Source organism: Hippocampus bargibanti, linkage group LG07 (genome assembly GCF_051943395.1).
Source record: "Hippocampus bargibanti isolate YZ-2025 linkage group LG07, ASM5194339v1, whole genome shotgun sequence".
Lineage (NCBI taxonomy): Eukaryota > Metazoa > Chordata > Actinopteri > Syngnathiformes > Syngnathidae > Hippocampus > Hippocampus bargibanti.
Genome location: NC_142740.1, coordinates 27,284,997 through 27,306,077, shown reverse-complemented (window position 1 = coordinate 27,306,077; position 21,081 = coordinate 27,284,997). Strand labels below are relative to the sequence as shown.

Genomic DNA, 21,081 nt, shown 5'->3' with positions numbered 1-21,081 from the left:
TTCCAATTTTCCTGAGCATAGCACAAAGAAAATGGAGCACACATCCATTCTCGTTCATCAGTGACAACTCCAAAAGTCAGGTAAGCATCTCAGATAGAGGTTCGTTTTTGGCAGGTTCATGCTCACCATCAGCAGAAAAGAGCACTACCCTCTGCTACTTTTGCTCGCATCTTCTGCCCCGTCGCTCCCAATCATTTACTTCATATAGTCTCAAGGCCCGGCTGAAACACTCCCTCGAGGCAAAAGACTCTCCTTGTGTTTTCTCCATTACCAATGAAAAACAAAAACAAGGCTTTCACACAAATACTACTGAACAAAATAACTATGGTAGGCATATCTATCACTAATTAAATAAAGACATAAACATAACAAAACATTTAAAAACGTTCTTATCCCGTGACTGTAAGTGTCCTTAAGAGTTTTGAAAGGTGCTTTGAAATTACAGTAAAGTCTCGTTATATCGATATTGGTTATATCGATAGTACTGCTTATTACGATACTATTTCTATGAACGCAAGGAGAAAATTTACATGCCGCAGGATCGGTTATATCGATATTTTTTCCGACTCCCGAGAATATCGATATAACGAGACTTTACTGTAAATGTATTATTATTATTATTATTATTATTATTATTATTATTATTATTATTAATTGGCCAGTAAAATATACCTCAAAATCCTATGTCTTTTTAAGGGAAATCAAGTCAAATATTTTCCTGAAAAATCGTTCTTCACTTGTCGAAACGCTGCATTTTTCGCCATCACAGGTGGGCCAAGTCCTCATGACCAAACCCAGAAAACAAAGAGTAAAAGCAATATTAATCAGAACACCATTTTATGTATTTTATTATCTGTTTTATTTATTTAGTTATTTATGTAATAACGTGTTCGCTGAAATTACCGGATTCATTCAGGAATTGAAAAGTGTGAATTTGAGCGTCATTCCCAAATTTGCTCGGGTTTTTTTTTTTCTTGCTGGAGTGCTGATAAAGCGCTGGTCAGACCTCTGGCATATTTTTTGGGCGGTCCACGAGGGGGCAGCATTTACCTTTTGTCCATGTTAGTGCTTTGTTACAGCTTCAGCTGTTGTTAAAGCGCTATAGAAATCAATATGTATGTATTGTGTTGTATTTTGGACAGCCGCCCTCATTTCAAGCTCATATAACTTCAGACCCATATAATTTAGGATTTAACTTTTTTTCTGATGAAATAAGATAATCTAAGGTTTTTTTACGTTGCATTTAATGTTTATGTGGTCCTCAAACTCAATATTCTCTGGCTCGTGTAATTTGAGCAAAAATGACAAAAACCCTGGCACTAGAGTGGACACATTTTTGAACATTGTCATGAATCAGTGAAGGGAAGTCAAGTCAAATATTTTCCTGAAAATAAGTTATTCACTCGTCAAAATGCTGCATTTATTACCATCCAATAATAATCTGAATGTGACACTGAAGTTGTATTATTTATTTATTTATCCATATACTGTATCTATTTATTTAATTTGTGTATTAATTTATGTACTACTAATTTCGAGTCCTTGTCAAGACATATTTGTCCATCTTGTGTCTCACAAAGGTGATGAATCGCTTCAACATCTGGCTACTCCAGTCCTCCATCTCCCTCAAGGGCATGATCATATTTTCTGCGTTGCTTTGGCTACATTTTCAAATGTTCAAACCGCGGACGTTATGCCACGACTAGCAATGACACTTAGTATGAAGTCAACACAGGAAGAACTTGGCACGTGATTGTGACAGCCACCACCTGGCAGCTTTGGTGGCGGCAAGCAAGAAGACTTCCAAAACATGCACGGGCGCGGGGGGGGGGGGGGGGGGGGGGGGGAAACGACGGTCGATAAGATAGACCGAGTCGATAAAGTCCGATTGTATCATATTACAGTAATGAGTCGGCATAGTTAAGAGTAAACGGATGTGAAGCGCGCTGACACAGCAGGAGGTGGGGGTTGGACATCATTACGAGCGCAACTACTCCAACAGAACCGAATTCTTCCCAACTCTTCAATCGTCGACGGTCTTTGATATGGCGCAGCACAAAGCACACATGCTAACCTCCAGTACGTTTTGACTCATGTAACTTCGCACTCCGATCCACCCACCCGATGTTCCTGTGGATTACGAACGTGACACTGAAGTGCGTTTAAAAGTCCCTCAACCAGTGTGATGGATCAAACTCAGATCCAGCTCTAAAAATCGACGATGCGGGGAGCCCAGCAGGGGTGACACAACTCAGGCTTCCGCTTCTAAAAGTCAGAGTGGTAAATGAAAGGTACTTTGGAGGGAGATTATTTGAAGTCATATCAAAGTGTGTGGAAATCAAAGAATGCATATGCACGGGAAGAAAAAAAAAAGAAATATTTAACTGCCTTTTCTTGCCAAAAGATAAATCATTAACACATCCACAAAGCAGCAGTAGAAGAAGCCAAAAGTCAGATCCGCTCTGACCGCGATTAAAAAACTCATTGGCCTATCGGGGGTTGACAGGAAAGGGAAACAGGGGTTACTGGAGGTTTTAAGTCCTAAAACCGAAACTGATTGAACGCTGGATAAATCTTGATCTGAATCCTACGCATGAGTCAAAGCTGCAATTGATGCAAAGCCACAGTCTTGATTCCAAGTTCCTAGCAGGGGAGCTGATTGCCCCAGATTGAATTTAGATAAACTGGCCCTACTTTATTCCGGCAAAAAAAAAAAAAAAAAAAGATCTTGCATCTTTGCCCCATATTTCTAAGATGAAAGTCGCTTAGAATTAAAAACCATGAACCTCTTAGCCCCCCTACTGCCTTCCACAATGACATCCAAAGACCCTTCCAACCCTTCTCTTCGATCAGTGCAGTTAAAGGACATGTTGTGTCCATAATTTGTAAAATGGCTTCAAATGACTTGTACGGAGCGTATTTTACAAAGTGTGTGCTGAATATTCAGAAAGTCTTGTTTTTGAGTGGGTGACGAGTCCGTACGTGACGTCACTAAAGGACCGCCCCTGACCGTAAAAAGGATGCATTGTAGCGGTTCTTCCATCACGTCAATGTATTTTGCTGTACTTGTTTGGTCTGGGGACCTCGTATTGCACCCAAAAGCCGCCAGAAGGCCAGAAGAGGGCGTCCAAGCGCCATATAAGGAATTTATCAGCCTGTGGAAACGGAGGTGGCCACAGGAGGTCGCCATTTTGTGCCTCTTTTTTTGGGTGAGAGCTTTCCCCCCAATGTTGCCTCAAAATGGCACAAATAAATTCTTTAATCGATTGCAAACATGTATGCTTTCCTCTTCAGAACTATTTGAATCATATTCATAACTGGATGTGGAACAAGAAAGCATATTCTCCGAATCTGAAGCCATTGTTTTGATTCACTAGCAATGCAAGACGTCTTGGCGTGATGTCATGAACTGGGGGCGGGACTTTCTAAAAATGCCCAATTCGCAGCTCAATTTTTTTCCAGATTTTGGACACTTTAAGTCATTTTTATTGGTGTTTTGCATTTGAATAAAAATATCATACTGCGTGTTTTGGGTATTTTAGATGCTATAAAACGTTTTTCTGCTGTCAGTTAAAAAAACAAAAAAGTGACGTTGGTTGTCCTTTAACCAAATTCCCCTTTTCACCAGTACAAAACAATCGGAAATGTTGCTAAAAAAAGTCGTAAAAGCTGTCAAAATGAGAAACGACATGTTCCGTGTGGTATTGATTTTTTTCTTCTTCAGTTTAATGATGAAAACTGAGCAGTAGCTATGATGTCACACTACAATTACTCCTAAATAATAACAATAAAGAAGCCTTCAAGCTTACCAGAATCCGGTCCTCTGTTTTACCGCTTTTGGTGTCTGTCTTAATTCCGCAAATGAACTTAATGGTTGATTTCTCGATGATCTTCTTGATACTATCTGTGAATGAAAGAGAGAGGAAGATGTCACAAATGTGTTCTACTTCACAAACTCGCTTCCTGCTGTTACCAGAAGTAGTTACAAATAAATCATTACAAATAAAGCCTCTCCATTCTCAAATGTGGTGCTGTTTGCTTGAATGCGCGGAAACCACGTCCTGCTCAACGGTCAATCAAATCTTTCTCATGCCTTCACATGCGTGCGTGATTGAGTTGCAAAAAGATCTCCACTTAAAACATCTAGAGGTTGGAATATATAAATGTTGTCATTGTGGGGCTTTCCATACAATGAAATCCACTAGCCATCAGTTAGCTCACGTGCTAATTGTAGCATTTTAGTGTACACTCCGTATTTATATCATTATAAATCCATAATATTTTGTATTATAACACACAAGGTTGGATATCATTAAATACATATCGTAACACAATACATTTATCTGTGGAGATGGTTCTGTAAATGTTGGCATCCATAGAAGAAGCATTTTCGCAGCGTTAGCATAGCTAGCTAGATTGGCGCATAAACTGAAGCAGTGAGAATCAGTTTATCACAATCACAATCAGCATTTCTTCCACATTTTCAGCATTTATCCCGACAAACAAATCTCTGAATTGAATTCACATGATTTAAACTGGGAAAAAACACATACATAATTTGCTTTTAACTCATTCATTGCCAGACGATGTGCAAAAATGTGTCCACTCCAGTGCCAGGGTTTTTGTCATTGTCACTCAAATTGCAGGACCCACAGAATATTGAGTTTTAGGACTACATAAACATTCAATACAGCGTAAGAAAACATTGGCTCCCTTCCTTCATCAGATAAAAATTACATTCACAAAATAGAATAATATAAGTTAATTCCAAAATAATACGGGTCTGGAGTTATATGAGATTGAAATGAGGGCGGCTCTCAAAAATACAATGCAATACATACATATTGGTTTATATGGCACTTTAACAACAGCTGAAGCTGGAACAAAGCACTAGCATGGGAAAAAGAGAAATGTTGCCCCCTGGAAGAAAAAAACATTGCCAAAAGTCTTACCAGCACTTTATCGGCATCCCGCAAGAAAACCCAAGACCGAAACAAATTCGGGAATGCCGCTCCACGTCATATGTTCAATTCCCAAATAAATTCAGGGAGGGAAGTGAATGAGTTAAAATGCAGGGTTGATTAATCATTTGATTATTTGCTTTGGTAAATTTTTGGAAATAATTATTACAATAATTTTAAATATTAAGTGGAAACTCAAAAACAGTTACAGTAAAAAACATTTCCCCAATTGTGACGACACAATCATATAGTTGGCTGATCAACCAAATTTTACACAATTGAAGACCTGTGGACTATGCAAGTGTATTTATTTGTGTGTGTTTTAGGATAAGAAGCAGGTTACACCTTCACCCTTTTGAAAAAGAGAAGCTAACACGCATATTTTTGAAATGTCGTTGTAGGGAAACTGAACTGGACCTCAAGCGTTTGACCTCTCGATTGTGAAGCAGACCTCCAAACCACCAGGGCACCGTGATGCCCTTCAGGATAATAACTGACAAAAAAAAAAAAAAAATATTTGACTGACAACAATGTCATCACCAAAGTAGACACATTCGACAACCTTGTGCCAGACTACAGGAGGTCTTGAGGTTCTACCACCCTCAGGAGAAGCCAACCTCAATTTGCCGAAGGTTGATTTAAATTAAGTGATGCTTGATTCAATCATCACAGTGCGACTCTGAGAACCATTAGGAGCAATTAAAACAGCACCAATACTAACGGGCATGTTTGTGTGAAAACGGCACCGAGATAGCAGAGTATTTCAACACTTAACCACTGCCATGGTCAGGTATTATTGCTGACAAACTGCATTGAACATCTGCCTTATACAATCCCCTCCCTCCTTTTTTTCCACACACTGTGTGGCATAAAAAACGGAAATGACACACTTTAAAGGGTTTTAATGAACTGGAAATCTAATAAATCGCTGCCACATTATCTGACACCCCCCCCCCCCTTTTTAACCCATTTTTTATCCAGTGAAGAGGTTATTTACAATCAACCCGTGTGTTATGTACAACGTCTCCTCCCTGCATGCATCTGCACATGCATGCATGCATGCAAAAAAAAAATGTCACGCGTCACAAACTGCGTGCGTTCGGAGAAGAGGAGAAGGGGGTGCGGACGATGCCCCGATTCAGCCCGCAGCAAGGCCGAGGAGGGAGGGATGGTTTGGGAACCAATAGACCCACCTGTGATGTCCTTGTTCACACTCGCGAAGCCAAAAACGGTGATCTCTTTGGCGGCCATGGTTGCAGCAGCTGGATTCCCCGCTGCTCCACCTCCTTTTTCTTCTTCTTTCTCTTTTGATGGAGGCGCGCTATTTTTTTTTTTCAATTACGGAAGAAATAAACAATGGTCGCTTTTGCAGGCATTCCTGCAGCACGTCCGAGTTTTCCCGGAAGAAAACCTGCATGGATTATGGGAGGATGAATGTGAAGGGACGGGGAGAGTGGGGGGTGAGTGGGAAAGGGGGAGGGAGGGGTTACCTGCGGAACATAATGAGAGTTAAAGGGAGAGTTAGCAAATAAAATACATTTTTTTTACGATGGAAAAAAATAGTCATGTGCTAACGCATTCTACGTCCTAAGTGTTTTTGTTCCTTATCTAGCTTAAATTGAATGAAAACAAACTATGGTTAAAACCCTGATGTACTGTAAGTAAATTTATGACCATGAAATTGAATACGTCGGTAAAACGCTAATATTGAAATGTGGTCTGAATAAAAGACAAAGCCCAGGATAAATGAAGCTGTATATGAGCGAAAAAAAATAAACGTGCTCGGTTTCACGTGAGTGTTAAAACTATCGTAGCTCGTGACTAAAAATTGATTAAAGGGTAGCATGTTAGCATGGTGATATTAGCATCTGCCGTTTGCTAATGGTTACAGTTTTGTTTTTTTTAATTATCCATCATTTGTTTTGTTTTGTTTAATTATCGCTCATTTGTTTAAAAAATATTGTAAAGCAGTTTGGGGGACCTTTATCCCACACTTTTCTGTCCAGTGTGTTTTTTTTTTCCAATGTGACGCCCTCACCCCTTGTTTACTGTTTGTCACAGGAAGGAAACGTCTCCACCAAGATGACCATCGGTATTTGCTGTGACTGGCCACTGTCATTGCCTTTAGTCTTATATCAGCACTCCAAAAAACACGCCAGACTGGGAAAAACAACCTTTATCAAATAGGATTATTGTAAATATTTTACTTTTTGTTTGTGCAAAAGATTCCAAAGAGTGGAGCGTCGAAATGAACATCATCCTCATCTCTTCAATGCTGGGTGAGTAAATTAATTAATCTATTAAAATTTTATATTTTTGCATCTTTTATCATTGCATTGCTGTTTTCTTACTCGTACAGTTACTGTATGGGCAATTTTTCCAAGATTCATTCAATATCATAGCAGACAGTTTCAATGAGGTGGCCTATTTATTGAAAGTTTATTTATTGGTAACTTATATGGAATTTGTAGTGAGCCTTGTCTAGTTTTAATTGGCCAAAAATGGGTGTGAGTGTGTGTGAGCCAGAGAGAGAGAGAGGGAGACAGAGAGAAAAAGAGGAAGATACAGTAAATACACACATTCCTGACACTCCCATCGGGATGAATCTGTGGCAAAGATTCATTAAGGAGTGAGAGGTTGGATTGGATATACCTTTATTAGTCTCATAGTGGAGAAATTTACATTTCAGAGCAGCAAAGTTATGAAAGGAAGAGGAAAGGAAAGGAAGAAGTTAAAAACACAAAATACAGGAGCTGCTGTAAAGGCAGCCACACTCACTGCGCCATCTTGAGGTCACAACAACAACAAACAAACAAAAAAACAACAGAATAAGGTTGTCCTGTGTTCCATACTACAAGTGTTATGATCACTGTGTGTGCGTGCGCACGTGTGTTTGTGTGTGTGTGTGTGTGTGTGTGTGTGTGTGACTTCCACGTGTGTGTCCTTTATTTCAGGTGTAGCAGCATTTGTTTTCATTGTTGCAGCTTCTCAAGGTAAGTCCAGTAATGAGTAAAAATTCCTCAAGAACCACACCGATAAACAAAATAAAATGGGACAATATAAAATAGGACAAATAGGAAAAAAAGAACACACTATATGAACTATTTTAATAATCAATTAAGTACAGATAATTCCAATATGCGGTGCTGACGAAATGAGTTGTAGAAATGTAGCTGGAAATTTTCGGCATCATTTTAGGGGACGTAAATTAAAATTACATGATGGTTTATCACTGGGAACTAAGAATGGATTGGTCGAGGAGAGAGAGAGAGAGACACATTAATTTAATGCAAATCAAGTGGGATTTCCACCCAGCATTGTGCATCACTCAGTCACAAAGACTTTATTCACGCATCAGTCCTGCATTTTGAATGAGCAATAACCTTAAAAATACTTATATAAGTCTTATGGTTTTACTGGTCGAGTGTTTATTTTTTTAATTGTAAAGTGTCCTTGGATGCTTTGAAATGTGCTTGTATATTAAATGTATAATACTAATACGTCTGCTCAGTCGTACAGGAGTGGTCCATCGATGAAAAGGTTTCTTCAGCCGTCAGATGACGGCTAAAGAAACCTTCTCATCGATATAATACTAATACTACTACTACTAATAATAATAATACATTTCATTTATAAGCGCCTTTCAAAACTCTCAAGGTCATTTTACAGTCACAGGATAAGTTTTTTTTGTGGGTGAGCAGCTGTGGAATATTTAATTGTGGTATTTATTAACATACATTCCATACAAAGTATAGCACTGAATCAACTTACGAACAAATTGAACTTACGAACGACTGTTCGGAACGTATCTCTTCGTAGGTTGGGGAGAGTCCGTATTCTCAAATCCATTTACATGGTAATTGTTCAACCTTGAATATTCCCCAGCAATTCTCCTCCCCTTTGCCTCCCTTCTCGACATAAATTGGCATCAAGTATGAATCATTAAAACAAAATCCAACTTCCAACCCAGAGGAGTTGAAGGTCAGCGTGACCGTGTGGCCTCTGGGCACCAAGATCTTCCTGGGGGAGTGTGTATTGCTGCGGTGCACAGTGGAGTCGAACTCCACTTTGCTGTGGAGCTACAGCTGGTTCTGGAATGATCCTCGCAGGACCCAGGTGGGCACAAACCCCCGTCACCGACTCTCTGGGGGGAGCTACTCAATCACGGCTGTGATGAAGGAAGATGCTGGCAGGTATTGGTGCCGAGCCGAGTGTTGTGACAGGAACACCAGCGTGGCGTTGCTAAGCAAGCCAGTTACGCTGAGCGTTTCAGGTCAGTAAAAGTTCCACTTTCTATTTTGCTGACTATAAATTGCACGTGGAGAAAAAATTAAATCATTCACTGCCATTCACGAATTTATTCGGCAATTGAAAATATGACGTAAAGCACCATTCCTGAATTTTTTGGGGGTTTTGTTTTTTCTTGCTAGGGTGCCGAAAAAACACTGGCCAGACCTCTGGCAATGTTTTTTTCCCTTCGTCATTAGAAAACGTTGCAAGTCAAGACACATTTCCCATATAAATACCTTAATCCGTTCCAAGGCCCTCCAAAGTCCAGGCAGAAATGTTTTCAGACTGTTTTTCATTCTTGGGTGCCGTTAAAACACTGGCCATGGCCTTTTCCACAAGCGGGCAGAATTTCCCTTTTTTTCCATGTTAGCGCTTTGTTCCAGCTTCAGCTTTTGTATTAGCGCTATATAAACCAATATGTATGTATTGCATTGTATTTTGGGCAGCTGCCCTCATTTCAAACTCATATAACTCCAAACCCATATAATTTAGGAATTAACTTTTGTTTTAACGAAAGAAGAGCGTCTAAGGTTTCTTACGCTGCATTGAATGTTTATGGAGTCCTAAAACTCTATATTCTTTGGGTCCTGGAATTCAAGTGACAATGACAAAAACCCTGGCTCTGGAGTGGACACATTTTTGCACATATCTGGCAGTGAATGAGTTAAATGCTTTTTTTCCCCAGTCTGGAAGATGTCTTTTAACTCGATCTCTGAAAACAGCACAAAAATCTGATCGTCTCCCTCACTTCTCATACTGGCCACTGCCTGTTCACACTCCTAACCGCTTGGTGGCGCCATGCAACTATAAAATCCATTTACAGTAAAGTCTCGTTATATCGATATTCAAGGGAGTCCGAAAAAATATCGATATAACCGGGACTATCGATATAACGAGACTTTACTGTATTTTATTTTGAGCATGGCACTAGCATTTGAGCCCATCATAACAGACTTTGAACTCGACTTGGGACTAATACACAAAGATACACTCCATTGCTTGCTGATTGAGAGCCCACAACAACTTCACTGAGCAACTGAGGATACACCATTGGAAGTTTTTGCTTTCCCATTGTGATTTTGTTCTATCTATATATACAGCGAAGTCTCGTTATATTCTCGGGAGTCGGAAAAAATATCGATATAACCGGACTATCGATATATCCGATCCTGCGGCATGTAAATTTTCTCCTTGCGTTCATAGAAATAGTATCGTAATAAGCAGTACTATCGATATAACCGATATCGATCTAACGAGACTTTACTGTATATGCATTTACAAAAAAAAACAACAACATTAGTTTGGGTATCAATAACTCTGGGAAGATTGTGGCTGGGGTCGTGGGAGTCTGTGTGAGAAGCTACCTAGCTTTTCACGCAGAACCTAGCTAAAATATTGCCAAGTAAATTCCCCATGTGTGATGTCACAATCTGGAAAATTCAGTCATTCAGGGTATTTGTATGCCAATTTTGCTATGTATTTATTTCAATGAGTGCGTGTGTGTTTTAGGGCTACCCCCACCCTCACTGATTCTGACCCCCAACACCAGACACATGTTCGAAGGGGAGGCCTTTACCTTGCAGTGTCCTAAAACTCTGACGAACTCCTCTGCCTGGGTCCTGACGCAAACGTCTGACAGTCACTTCATAAATACTGCAGACTCCAAGATGTCTGCATGCTTAACACCAGGCGGAGGTGTCAATCTAGGCAGTTCTCGCACCTGTGTCATCTCTGCTACCAGGGGCGGCAGTGGGCTGTACTGGTGCGAAGGTTCTGAAGGTCGCAGCAATGCGGTCAACATCATCGTCACCTGTGAGTCTTGCAAAGGATGGAGACATAGTGTGATGTTATTTGTCTTACTAATTTTTGTCCAACAGCTGATCCGGTTATCATGAGGACCCCGACCATGTCCGTACCACGTGGGGGGAATGTGGTTTTAGAATGTCGTTATCGGAAAGGCAACTACACAAAGACGACCTTTTTTAGGAATGGCGTTAAAATATCCACCGACATTTCTCCTGGTCAAGGCAAGGAACCAAAAATAACCATCGTGAACGTGAGTGAGGCGCACGAAGGATTTTACAAGTGTGCGTCGCAGGATAGAAAGCTGGAGAGTCTACCAAGCTGGTTATCAGTCGGAAGTAAGACATCTTGGAATTTCTTTCCTTTCCATTGTTCAATGTTGATGTTTTTGGTGTCTCTTTGGTTTAGGCAACCTATTATCTGCGGAGGTGTCAGATGGCTCCACTTCTGGTAATCTCATCCATGCATGTCACAAATCTTGTTTTGTATGATGAGAATGAGATATCTTGACGGGGAAGTCAACCCCAACATTTTCTTTACAGTAATATGCTCTTTGCGCCTATGGTCTCAAAACACAGTAGTCTGATGAATATCGTGTTTGTCGAAAATGAACTAAGCAGCAAAATGGCCATTTAAAGGACAACCGACGCCTCCGCACCAGTTGTGTCCATAATTTGTAAAATCACTTCAAATGACTTCTACTGAGCGTATTTTATAAAGATTCCACGGCATATAGCTATATTTTACGTTTTAAGACTCACGCTGTATATTCAGGAAGTCTTGTTTTCGAGTTGATGACGATGCCTGACGTGACATCACGTCTGGAACGCCCCTGACCGAGAAAGTGACACACAGTGCATTTTGGGTACTTTGTTTGGTCTGAAAACTTTGTGTTGATCCGTGTTGATGGCAAAATTAGAAGGAAAACATGAATAACACGATGGTTAATCATTGTGTGTTGCACCAAGACTACTAATTGATACTAGTTGACACAAATTCCCAGGAGACAAATCAGCCCATGAGTCCTGATGGCTCGAATTGATATGGGAGGACTTCTTTAATCGATTGCAAACATTTATGCTTTCCTCTTCAGAACTATTTGAATCATATTCATAACTGGATGAGTAACAAGAAAGCATCTTCTCCGAATCTGAAGCCATTGTTTTGATTCGCGAGCAAGGCAAGACGTCATGGCGTGACGTCACAAACAAGGGGGCGGGACTTTCTGAGACTGCCTCTCTGGTCATTTTGAAGTAGTTTTGGGACACTTTAAGTCATTTTTATTGGTGTTTTGCATTTGACTAAAAATATCAGAATGTGTGTTTTGCGTATTTTAGATGCTATAAAACATTTTTCAGTGGGTGGCCATTTTGAGACAAAGTCTCAAAACCTTCTGTTGGTTGAAAATTACGTCACAGTCCCAGACATTACAGCTCAGCGTTTAGTTTTACGATCAATGACCGCCTCCCTGTTTTCTGGAGCTGAATAATTGTGATTTCTTCAAATTTATGGTTGTAACTTCAACCTCGAGTCACTGTCATGTCAGTTCCGATCAAGAAGCAAAATGGCCGCCCCCTCCATGGATCATCTAAAAGAAAAAATATAGGTGACTTGGTCTTTGGATATATTGCTACATCCAATAGTCATCTTTATCCACTCATATTGTCGATGTTATCCATAATAATCTAAAACAAATATCCTTCTAACAGGTTCCTGGATTTGGATCGTCATTTTGTGCATTCTTATGATCCTCATACCGCTTGCTATTTTGCTAGTTCTACACTTCAGGTTAGTGGTATCTTTAAAAATGTCATATTAGAATTTTTTTTCACAGGGTTCTTCACACAATCAGTACAAATCACCTCGCCTCGTTTGAAGTTGTGTTTTTTTTCACAATTTTTCTGTGAAGGTACAAGATGCTTTACACCTGTAACCGTTGGACAGTTTCTTGCGAGGAATCTCCCACAGCTGTTCTTCCTGCCACAAAGCAAGACGTGACGGAGGTACAGTGGGATTTGTCCTGGATGGAGATGTCTAACCTGCTGTAGCCGAGTCCAATCCAGTATGATGTAGTCAAATAAATATACTGTGGCAAGGCTCTCTTTGATTCATCTTCACTTTTGTTGTCATCTCCATCTAATGGAATTTTTGTCTTTGTCAGATCGCTCTTAAAATAAACCCCCTTTTTTGTTATCGTCATTTGTCTAGGTCACCATTTGTCACACTCAGTGATGCTGGCTGGTGTAATTTTTTTCTGGACAAAGTGAAACTACTTGGCCTGAACCAGTTTGACAACTTTGCCTGACTTAGAAACATATTTAGGCACTCCCTAATAGTGATTCAATCAAAAGCAGTTAATGCAATAGAGAGGGCAGACTGTTAGCATTGAATTGGATTGGATTTGCCTTTATTAGTCTCGCAGTGAAGAAATTTACATTTCACAGCAGCCAAGTTCAGTAATTCATGTCGAGCTTTGTGCTTTGAAATTATCTCCTGAAATTATCTCCATCAAAGAAGAGATCAGGAAAATCAATCAATTTGAACTACAATTGAGTGACTCGGGATTTGGTTAAATTGGCAGTGATTGAATTTTTAAAAGAGGACCACATAGTAGAATGGCGGACACAGATGGTAAGTTTACCCGCCTAACCGTGCAATGTACATGAACTTGTCAACAAGGTATTATTTTTTTTATTGATGATTGAGGATGCGTTCAACTGTGAAAAAAAATAATAACACCGCTAATGATAAAAAAGTGCTTTGTTTTATGCTTTTTTTTTTTGCTTTTGCTTTTAAGTTTTGTTTTATGCCATAGTGGGTGTGACCAAATACCAACAACAAACCTGTTACACCTGCCTCATGCAAAGTAAAAGATTCATTGTTTACAGTAAACATCAGCATTGGAAATTTTTAAGTAAAGTATGTCAAAGACAGACAAGACACAGTGAGTGTCATTTAGTGATAGTTTTACTTATGGGCAGAAAGATGGACCCAATAACTGAAAAATTGTGTAATTGTAATATTGTTTCAGTTTGAGATTAAACCTTTGTGGTAATGGAAGGTCTTAAAAGACATTTTGCCCATTCAGCTCTTTGTTTTGTTATCAATAAATTTAATTTCCTCTCATATGGACGGGATTACGAATCCATTTGTGTCAACGACATCTCAACAGTCAAGACAAAAACCTGCTTAATAACTTGTGATTTCTTCAACTTTATGTTGTTGGATCCGTTATTGTTCAGTTAATCTACATTACTTTAATTGTTACTCTGAATTATTTTAAGGTAATTTAACTCATTGAAAAATAAAATAAGCGTACTGCATCAAAATTGTACATTGAAAATAAAAACTTTAGTCCTGATTTCAGTAGCTAGCTAGGTGGCTCGCAAGCCAGGTGGAGAGCTAGCTAGCAATATGGATAGTTAGAGCCCTGGTTTCTTATATAACCATGCCCTCATCGTCTGGGGATCAGTTATCATATACTGTATAAATGACTTGTTCTTACAGACAAAGATATGCCTACGAGAAGACTAGTACTGATTGGTGCTCGACGAGACGGTAAAAGCTTATCTGCCAACACAATATTGAGAAAGGAACTGTTTGAATTTGGGCGAATTCGAACAGCTCACTGCGAAACCAGACATGAAATAGTCGAAAACTGTCACCTGGTACTAGTGGACACTCCAGGATGGAAATACTCAACTTCCCTCAGTGAGATTTCTGAGAGAGACAAGCAACGATTAAAGCTCTTTGCCTCCAAGTGTCCACCTGGTCCGCATGCCTTCCTCCTTGTCATACCCATCGAGGCCAGCTTCACTGAAAAACAGAGAAAGACTGTCCAAGAACACATGAAACTGCTCGGGGATCAAGTGTGGAGATACACCATGGTGCTGTTCACCTTTGGAGACTACCTGGGAAAGAAGACCATAGAGGAGTACATTGAAAGTGAGGGTCAACCACTCACCTGGCTGATCGAAAAGTGTCGAAACAGGTATCATGTGTTCAACAACAAGGACAAGAGCAACTCATCCTCTGTCATCGAGCTGATGGAGAAGATTGACGACATGGTGGATGAAAATGACAATAGCTACTACACATTAGACAACCAGATGATCCAGACCATTCGGACGAAGCAAGAAGAAGTGGCTGAGCGAGCTGAACAGAGATTGAGACGGGTCTCAGAACAAAGACAGAAAATAAAAATCATCCTTTCCGGTAAGCATTGCCCAAGATTTAAAAAACACTCAACGTTCAATTATTGTTGATCTAGCTCAGTGGTTCTTAACCTGGGTTCGATCAAACCCAAGGGGTTCGGTGACTCAGTCTCAGGGGTTCGGTCTATCCTCCACCACAGAGGTCCATCCCTCAGTCTAGAGACTGCAGTTAGTAGGCGCAGTCATTGGAAGAAGGGTTTGGTGAATGAGAATATGAAACTGGTGGGGTTCGGTGCCTCCGAGAAGATTAAGAACCACTGATCTACCTATAAAAATCTACCAGACACCGTTGTGACTTTGCTTGTCCCGATTAATTTTTATTTATTTTTTTTACTTGACATATTTTAGAAATGGAGCCCATCCAGACACTTCGTATTATTCTCCTGGGCAGCCGCTTTGTTGGGAAAACCTCTGTAAAGAACACCATGTTTGGAATCAAAGAACAAGTAGAAGAAACAACAGTGCTTTCGTATGCCCAGGAGGGCATCGTGGGCACTACCAAAATAACACTTGTGGATACGCCGAGTTGGCATAAAGGCTTTTCTGCACGTGACACACCAGGAATCATCAAGGATGAGCTTCTGAACAGCTTGTTACAGTGCCCCCCTGGACCGCACGTCTTCTTGCTCGTGATCGATGCAGATGGCTCGTTCAAGGCCAACCACCTGGATGCAGCCACCACTCATTTGGAGCTACTCGGGGAAAGTGTGTGGAAACACACAATGGTGGTGTTCACCCGAAGAGACTGGCTGGGCTCACGCAGCATTGAAGAATACATTGAGGGTGAGGGTAATGCTTTGCAGTGTCTCGTGGAGCAATGCGGGAACAGATATCACGTCCTGGACAACACGAATGAAGACGACAGCAGTCAGGTTGACGAGCTGTTGGAGAAAATCAACCTGACTGTGGCAGGGAATAGGGGCAAATATTTTGCACCCAATCAGAAGATGCTGGACACTCTGGTGGAGAAAGCCAAAAGAGTGGAAGACGCTGCTCGACTGAGAAGTCAAGTGAAGGCCAACAGAACAAGGAAAGGTACACGATCTTATGTGTTCAAAAATTGTGTATTTGGTGCACGCTTCTCCAAATAAATTTTCAGATTCAATTGACAAACTTAATTGGTTCTGTGGGCACATTTTTAATATAAAATGTTCATGCATTAAGGTAAGGTTTCCCATTGAAATGAATGGAAATGTGATTAATCCGTTCCAGCCCCAAAACAAAGTGCAGTATTACTTTCCTTGAACAAGTGTGTGGTCAGAAATAAGTCTTATGTAATATAGCAACAAATGAAAACATACTTTCCATTTACTCTGCGGCCATTCTGGTGGTTTTAAATCGTTAATCTCACCTGTTTTCTGTGTTTGAACTGTGATTGATCGTTACTTGAGTTGTGAGTAACTGTGTCAGGCGGAAAGACATGCTATTGTATCGAAATACATTGATGTGACTTCTTCCTTCGGTATTTTTGAGTGCAATTTTGAAAACACACCAGGGTTTTGAGGTCAAATTTGTGATCCAATGCTATTTAATAGTCGGTACTGTCTGCAATAGGTTCTGTAATTTTACGACCTTACAAATATTTTATTTTTCATTCCACAGATCCTCCTAAAAAATTGAAAGAGCTGAGAATTTTGATACTTGGTGAGAAGTTGTCAGGAAAGACAACAGCAGCAAATTTCCTGCTGGGGTGCAAAGTGTTCCCCGCCCAACCAAATGAGAGCTGTATGGCAAGGCAGCGACAGGTTGGCGACATGCAAGTCACAGTGGTTGATACCCCAGGCTGGCACACAGGGTCCCACTGCACTTGGCAACAGGACAAAGACATAGTCCAAGGTCTGACCTTGAGCCCTCAGGGATTCAACGCCGTTCTGATTGTGATTTCCTTGGATTTCAAATTCGACCAGACCAATCTGGACACCCTGAAGGATCACATCCAGCTCTTTGGCGACGCTATCTGGAACCATACAATGGTTCTATTCACAAACCAACACACTTTGGGAGATAGATCCCTGGAGGAGTTTATCGAGAGGGAAGACAGGGCACTTCAGTGGTTGGTAGACAAGTGTGGAAACACATACCACTGTCTGCCTTCCACAGATCAAACTGACGTTAGTCAGAACTACGACCTGTTTAAAAAGATAGAGGTCATGTCAGCAAAGAATCAGGGCCATCTGTTCCGCCCCGACATGAACGACGTCGACGTGAGGCTCCATGAAAAGTTCAAGAGGAGGATGATCAAAATTGCTCTTCAACATAAGGTCTGTGTAAGCTCTCAGTCGTACAGGAGTGGTCCATCGATGAGAAGGTTTCTTCAGCCATCATCTGTACAAATTTTAAAAATTTCGGACGTTTCGCCTCCTATGCAAGAGGCTTCGTCTGACGAAGCTGTTGGGTAAAATTCATTTATCTTCGTCTGGTTCGGAGTTCGTCGAGTTTCTTGATGAAATGCCAGTTGAGTCGATAGTTGGTACACAGCAAAAACTACTTTATTCAGTAACAATCGAGAGAAACATCTCTAGTTGGAGCTGGACAAAAGAAGAACAACCCCCTGCCTCCTCAGGCTTAGTTTAAAGAATACCGCGACAGTCTGTTGACCAATCAGTTGCGGACAAGTCGATCTTCTGTCCAATCGGCTACGAACAACTCAGTGTTGGGAGAACATAGACTGAACCTTGATACTCGTTACATCCTGCTTTCAAAACTATTCAACTAATAACTTTATTATTCCATGTAGTCTGAATTGAACATGCAATAACATAATATGTACTAAGCTAAACCTGAAATAACATAATGTGTTTACTAATGTAAGCATGAAATAACGTAATATGTTTACTAATGTGCATAAGCACTCTATCAAAGCCTCTTGGATAGGAGGTGAAACGTCCGAAACCTTTAAAATTTGTCCAGATGACGGCTGAAGAAACCTTCTCATCTTCAACATAAGGTCGATCAGGCTGTCAGACAACGGGAACTCGAGCTGTTTCGCGACCAAAAGAAGAATCTTGAGAAGCTGCACAAGGACATAAATGAGATTTTTACCTCTCCATTGACACTGTGTAAGTACTATTAAAGGGGAATACCGTTCTTGACCATCCGCATACAATATTCCTTGGTTTTTACGTTTGCTCTCAAAAAGCCACAGGGAGCAAGATCAAAGCCAGGAAGAAATCTGTACTGGAAGATATCGAGAACCAGATTGATGTTGTGAATGCCAACATTATGAGGTCAATGGCTCTACTTCGGAGCAGCATGGACTTTGGAGTTCCGAGCAGTACGTATACGTGTGTCATTGGATGTTAGCATCTGTGCTATACACTGACTACAGGTGAAAATGTAAAATCCCTATTGATCTACTTTTCTGTTTTCTTAGCCTTTATTAATTTAACAGTGAAGAAATGTACATTTCATCGCAGCAAAGTTATGGAAGGAAGAGGAAAGGAAAGGAAGAAGTCAAAAAACAAAATACTGGAGCTGCTGGAAAGGCAGCCAGTCATGCATCTTGAAGTCAAAAGAACAAATAAATAAATAAATAAATAATAATAATAATAATAATTAATAATAATAACACAAGTCACAGTCATTCAATCTTAAGCACTATCTGCACCCTGTTGTATGAAGCAGTTCTCGATGAAAGAAGACAGGTATCAAAGCATCCTTTTCACCAGTGGATCAGGGACATTATGGTGAAATGTGAACGTCTGCTACAAACTAAATGTTGAAAGCAAACACGATTCACGAAAGAGATTGTCTCACATCTCCGATGCCACGTAAATCCGCTTCAATTCCAAGCCGCGACAGACACTATCTTCTTGAATAGGAAACGACTACAGGGAACAGTGTAAGACACTTAAACTGTATCCATCTGCTTCAGTGCTTGTTCTACTTAGGTTTTGTTACATGTTGGCAAAACAGCACTTTGCATGTTCTCATCTCATTTTCCGTACCACTTATTCCTCATTAGGGTCGCGGGGGTTGCTGGAGCCTATCTCAGCTGTCTTCGGGCACGAGGCGGGGGACACCCTGAATTGGTTGCCAGCCAATCGCAGGGCACACAAAGACATACAACAGTCACTCTCACACTCACACCTAGGGACAATTTGGAGTGGTCAATCTGCCTGCCATGCATGTTTTTGGAGTGTGGGAGGAAACCGGAGGACCCGGAGAAAACCCACGCGGGTCCGGGGAGAACATGCAAACTCCACACAGGGAGGCCGGACCGGGACGCGAACCGGCGACCTCTGCACTGTGAAGCCGGTCTGCTAACCACTCGACTACCGGGCCGCCCACTTTGCATGTTATTTCCATTATTTAAAAACAGTAACAAAAATGCAACCTTGCATCGAACTGACAGTGCAAATAGTCTTCTTTTATTGTTCACTACAAGAATAAACATCTTGTTCAATTGATATTTTTCATACAGTATCAGTTGAAACTGTACCACCAATGTCTGTCCACTAAAATGCTCTGTTTTCATTTGCAGTGGAAGTATCCAACCTATTCATGGTTGAATTTCAGCAATGGCTGTCTAATCTTCACATGAGCAAAAATCAAGATTCTACCCTGACCCTCAACATTTCAGAGACATCGGGATACGAATCGCATTTTTCAGAAGATGAGATGCTTCAATGTCATCGGCGTACCAGTTGGGGAAAAGCCACTAACTGTTCTGTTTTGCTTTTTTAACGCTACCTGCTAATTGGCTACAGGGACAATGATCAAATATGGGGCCCTGCATTTTACACACACTTTATAAAATAATAGCTTTTATTCCCAAACGCTTCCAAGAATCAAACATATATTATCTATTTTAATTTACTACACTGATATAACAAGCAACTACACATAGTTGTGCAATCTTGTGCCAACAAAGTTGGCTCAAAATCGCATTTAAAAAGTAATTGAGTATAAAAGAACATAGAGATAGAGATTTGGCAGCGTAGAAAACCTGCCACCAATTTGAGAAAACACCACAGTTTCCTTCATGATTAGATAATAATAATAATAATAATAATAATAATAATAATAATAATAATAATACATTTTATTTTTAAGTGCACCTGGCTGCCACAAAAACAAGTATGTAATCTAAATAAAAATTCCCAATAGTTTATATATTTCATCTCAGCGTTACACGGATGAGTGGATAGCATATTTGCCTCACGGTACAGTGGTTGAGAGTTTGAATCCCAATTTATGATGGGGAGTTTGCATGTTCTCTACATTCCTGCAAGGTTTTTTTTCCCCCCAGTATTCCGGGTTCCTCACATATCCCTAAAACATGCATGGTACACTGTAAATTGGCTGTGGTTATTATTGTGAATGTGAATGGTTGTTTGTGCATCTGTGGAATAGGCTTTAGCACACAGAGTGACCTTGGCAGGATAAAGTGGGTCAGAAAATGGATGGATGGATTTTAAAAAATATTTTGGACTAATTTTCAGTTAAGCAGCTCTTTATCACTTTTGATATTGATTTTTGTGTGTGCAAATGATGAATAAAAATCATTTAGAAGTGTCACTGACAGCAGGAATGTATCATTTGATTCATGTACATGTTTGGTTATTTCACATTTACATTGAATTGTTTATTTCATGGTTCATCTTCATATGTACTGCAATGTTACATTTTTCCCACTCACTATTTGACACAAAGATTTTGGTTCGAATATTCTATTGCATAAATAAATAAAGCTCTTTGATAGAGAATAGACCGAATAGAAGTTATCATATTTAAAAGTTTCATGCTGTTGTATGCTTAGTTGGCTAAACACAAGGCACACAATGGAAGCACAGAAAATCTGGGGTCAATCT

The 21,081-nt window shown here is 40.2% G+C and overlaps 3 protein-coding genes across 9 annotated transcripts in view; 2 read left to right on the top strand and 1 right to left on the bottom strand.

Moving 5' to 3' along the window:
* LOC148896038 (capping protein, Arp2/3 and myosin-I linker protein 3-like) overlaps positions 1-6,404 on the bottom strand; it is a 54,761-nt gene extending 48,357 nt beyond the window's left edge. For all 3 annotated transcript variants that reach the window (XR_016115470.1, XR_016115471.1, XM_088999885.1), the window contains exons 1-2: positions 6,155-6,404; positions 3,810-3,904 (exon numbers count right to left, since the gene is read on the bottom strand). Coding sequence is in view for 1 of the 3 variants with exons in the window: in XM_088999885.1 (XP_088856011.1) it covers positions 3,810-3,904; positions 6,155-6,212 (153 nt within the window). In the remaining 2 variants the exon portion in view is untranslated. The remainder of the gene's footprint in view (positions 1-3,809; positions 3,905-6,154) is intronic.
* A 71-nt stretch (positions 6,405-6,475) lies between these two features.
* Positions 6,476-13,393, top strand: LOC148896037 (Fc receptor-like protein 5). Of its 3 annotated transcripts, none has more exons than XM_088999890.1 (9): positions 6,476-7,240; positions 7,916-7,954; positions 8,932-9,234; positions 10,761-11,063; positions 11,129-11,392; positions 11,463-11,504; positions 12,764-12,842; positions 12,964-13,057; positions 13,263-13,393. In XM_088999890.1, exons 1-9 carry the CDS (start codon positions 7,210-7,212, stop codon positions 13,284-13,286), a joined length of 1,179 nt encoding a protein of 392 aa, XP_088856016.1. In that variant the 5' UTR covers positions 6,476-7,209; the 3' UTR covers positions 13,287-13,393. The 3 variants fall into 3 exon arrangements, with proteins under 3 accessions (XP_088856016.1, XP_088856017.1, XP_088856015.1); XM_088999891.1 differs by lacking the exon at positions 13,263-13,393 and having other exon boundaries at positions 8,932-9,077; positions 9,141-9,234; positions 12,964-13,255; XM_088999889.1 differs by lacking the exon at positions 13,263-13,393 and having other exon boundaries at positions 12,964-13,255.
* A 17-nt stretch (positions 13,394-13,410) lies between these two features.
* LOC148896036 (GTPase IMAP family member 8-like) lies at positions 13,411-20,788 on the top strand. Of its 3 annotated transcripts, none has more exons than XM_088999887.1 (7): positions 13,411-13,685; positions 14,562-15,269; positions 15,617-16,303; positions 16,871-17,529; positions 18,216-18,327; positions 18,408-18,542; positions 18,893-19,775. In XM_088999887.1, the coding sequence occupies exons 1-7, from the start codon at positions 13,670-13,672 to the stop codon at positions 18,988-18,990; spliced, it is 2,415 nt and encodes an 804-aa protein (XP_088856013.1). In that variant the 5' UTR covers positions 13,411-13,669; the 3' UTR covers positions 18,991-19,775. The 3 variants fall into 3 exon arrangements, 2 of the variants coding, with proteins under 2 accessions (XP_088856013.1, XP_088856012.1); XM_088999886.1 differs by having other exon boundaries at positions 13,413-13,685; positions 19,752-20,788; XR_016115472.1 differs by lacking the exon at positions 18,893-19,775 and having other exon boundaries at positions 18,179-18,327; positions 18,408-18,444.
* The last annotated feature ends 293 nt before the right edge of the window (positions 20,789-21,081 follow it).

Excerpts from the sequence above, each read along its gene's own strand:
- LOC148896037 (XM_088999889.1), top strand. The coding sequence starts at position 7,210 with ATGAACATCATCCTCATCTCTTCAATGCTGG. Across the intron at positions 7,955-8,931 it reads CATTGTTGCAGCTTCTCAAG|AGGAGTTGAAGGTCAGCGTG; the intron begins GTAAGTCCAGTA and ends CTTCCAACCCAG. Across the intron at positions 12,843-12,963 it reads TTGCTAGTTCTACACTTCAG|GTACAAGATGCTTTACACCT; the intron begins GTTAGTGGTATC and ends TTTTCTGTGAAG.
- LOC148896036 (XM_088999886.1), top strand. Across the intron at positions 15,270-15,616 it reads AATAAAAATCATCCTTTCCG|AAATGGAGCCCATCCAGACA; the intron begins GTAAGCATTGCC and ends GACATATTTTAG. Across the intron at positions 17,530-18,215 it reads AAATTGCTCTTCAACATAAG|GTCGATCAGGCTGTCAGACA; the intron begins GTCTGTGTAAGC and ends CTTCAACATAAG.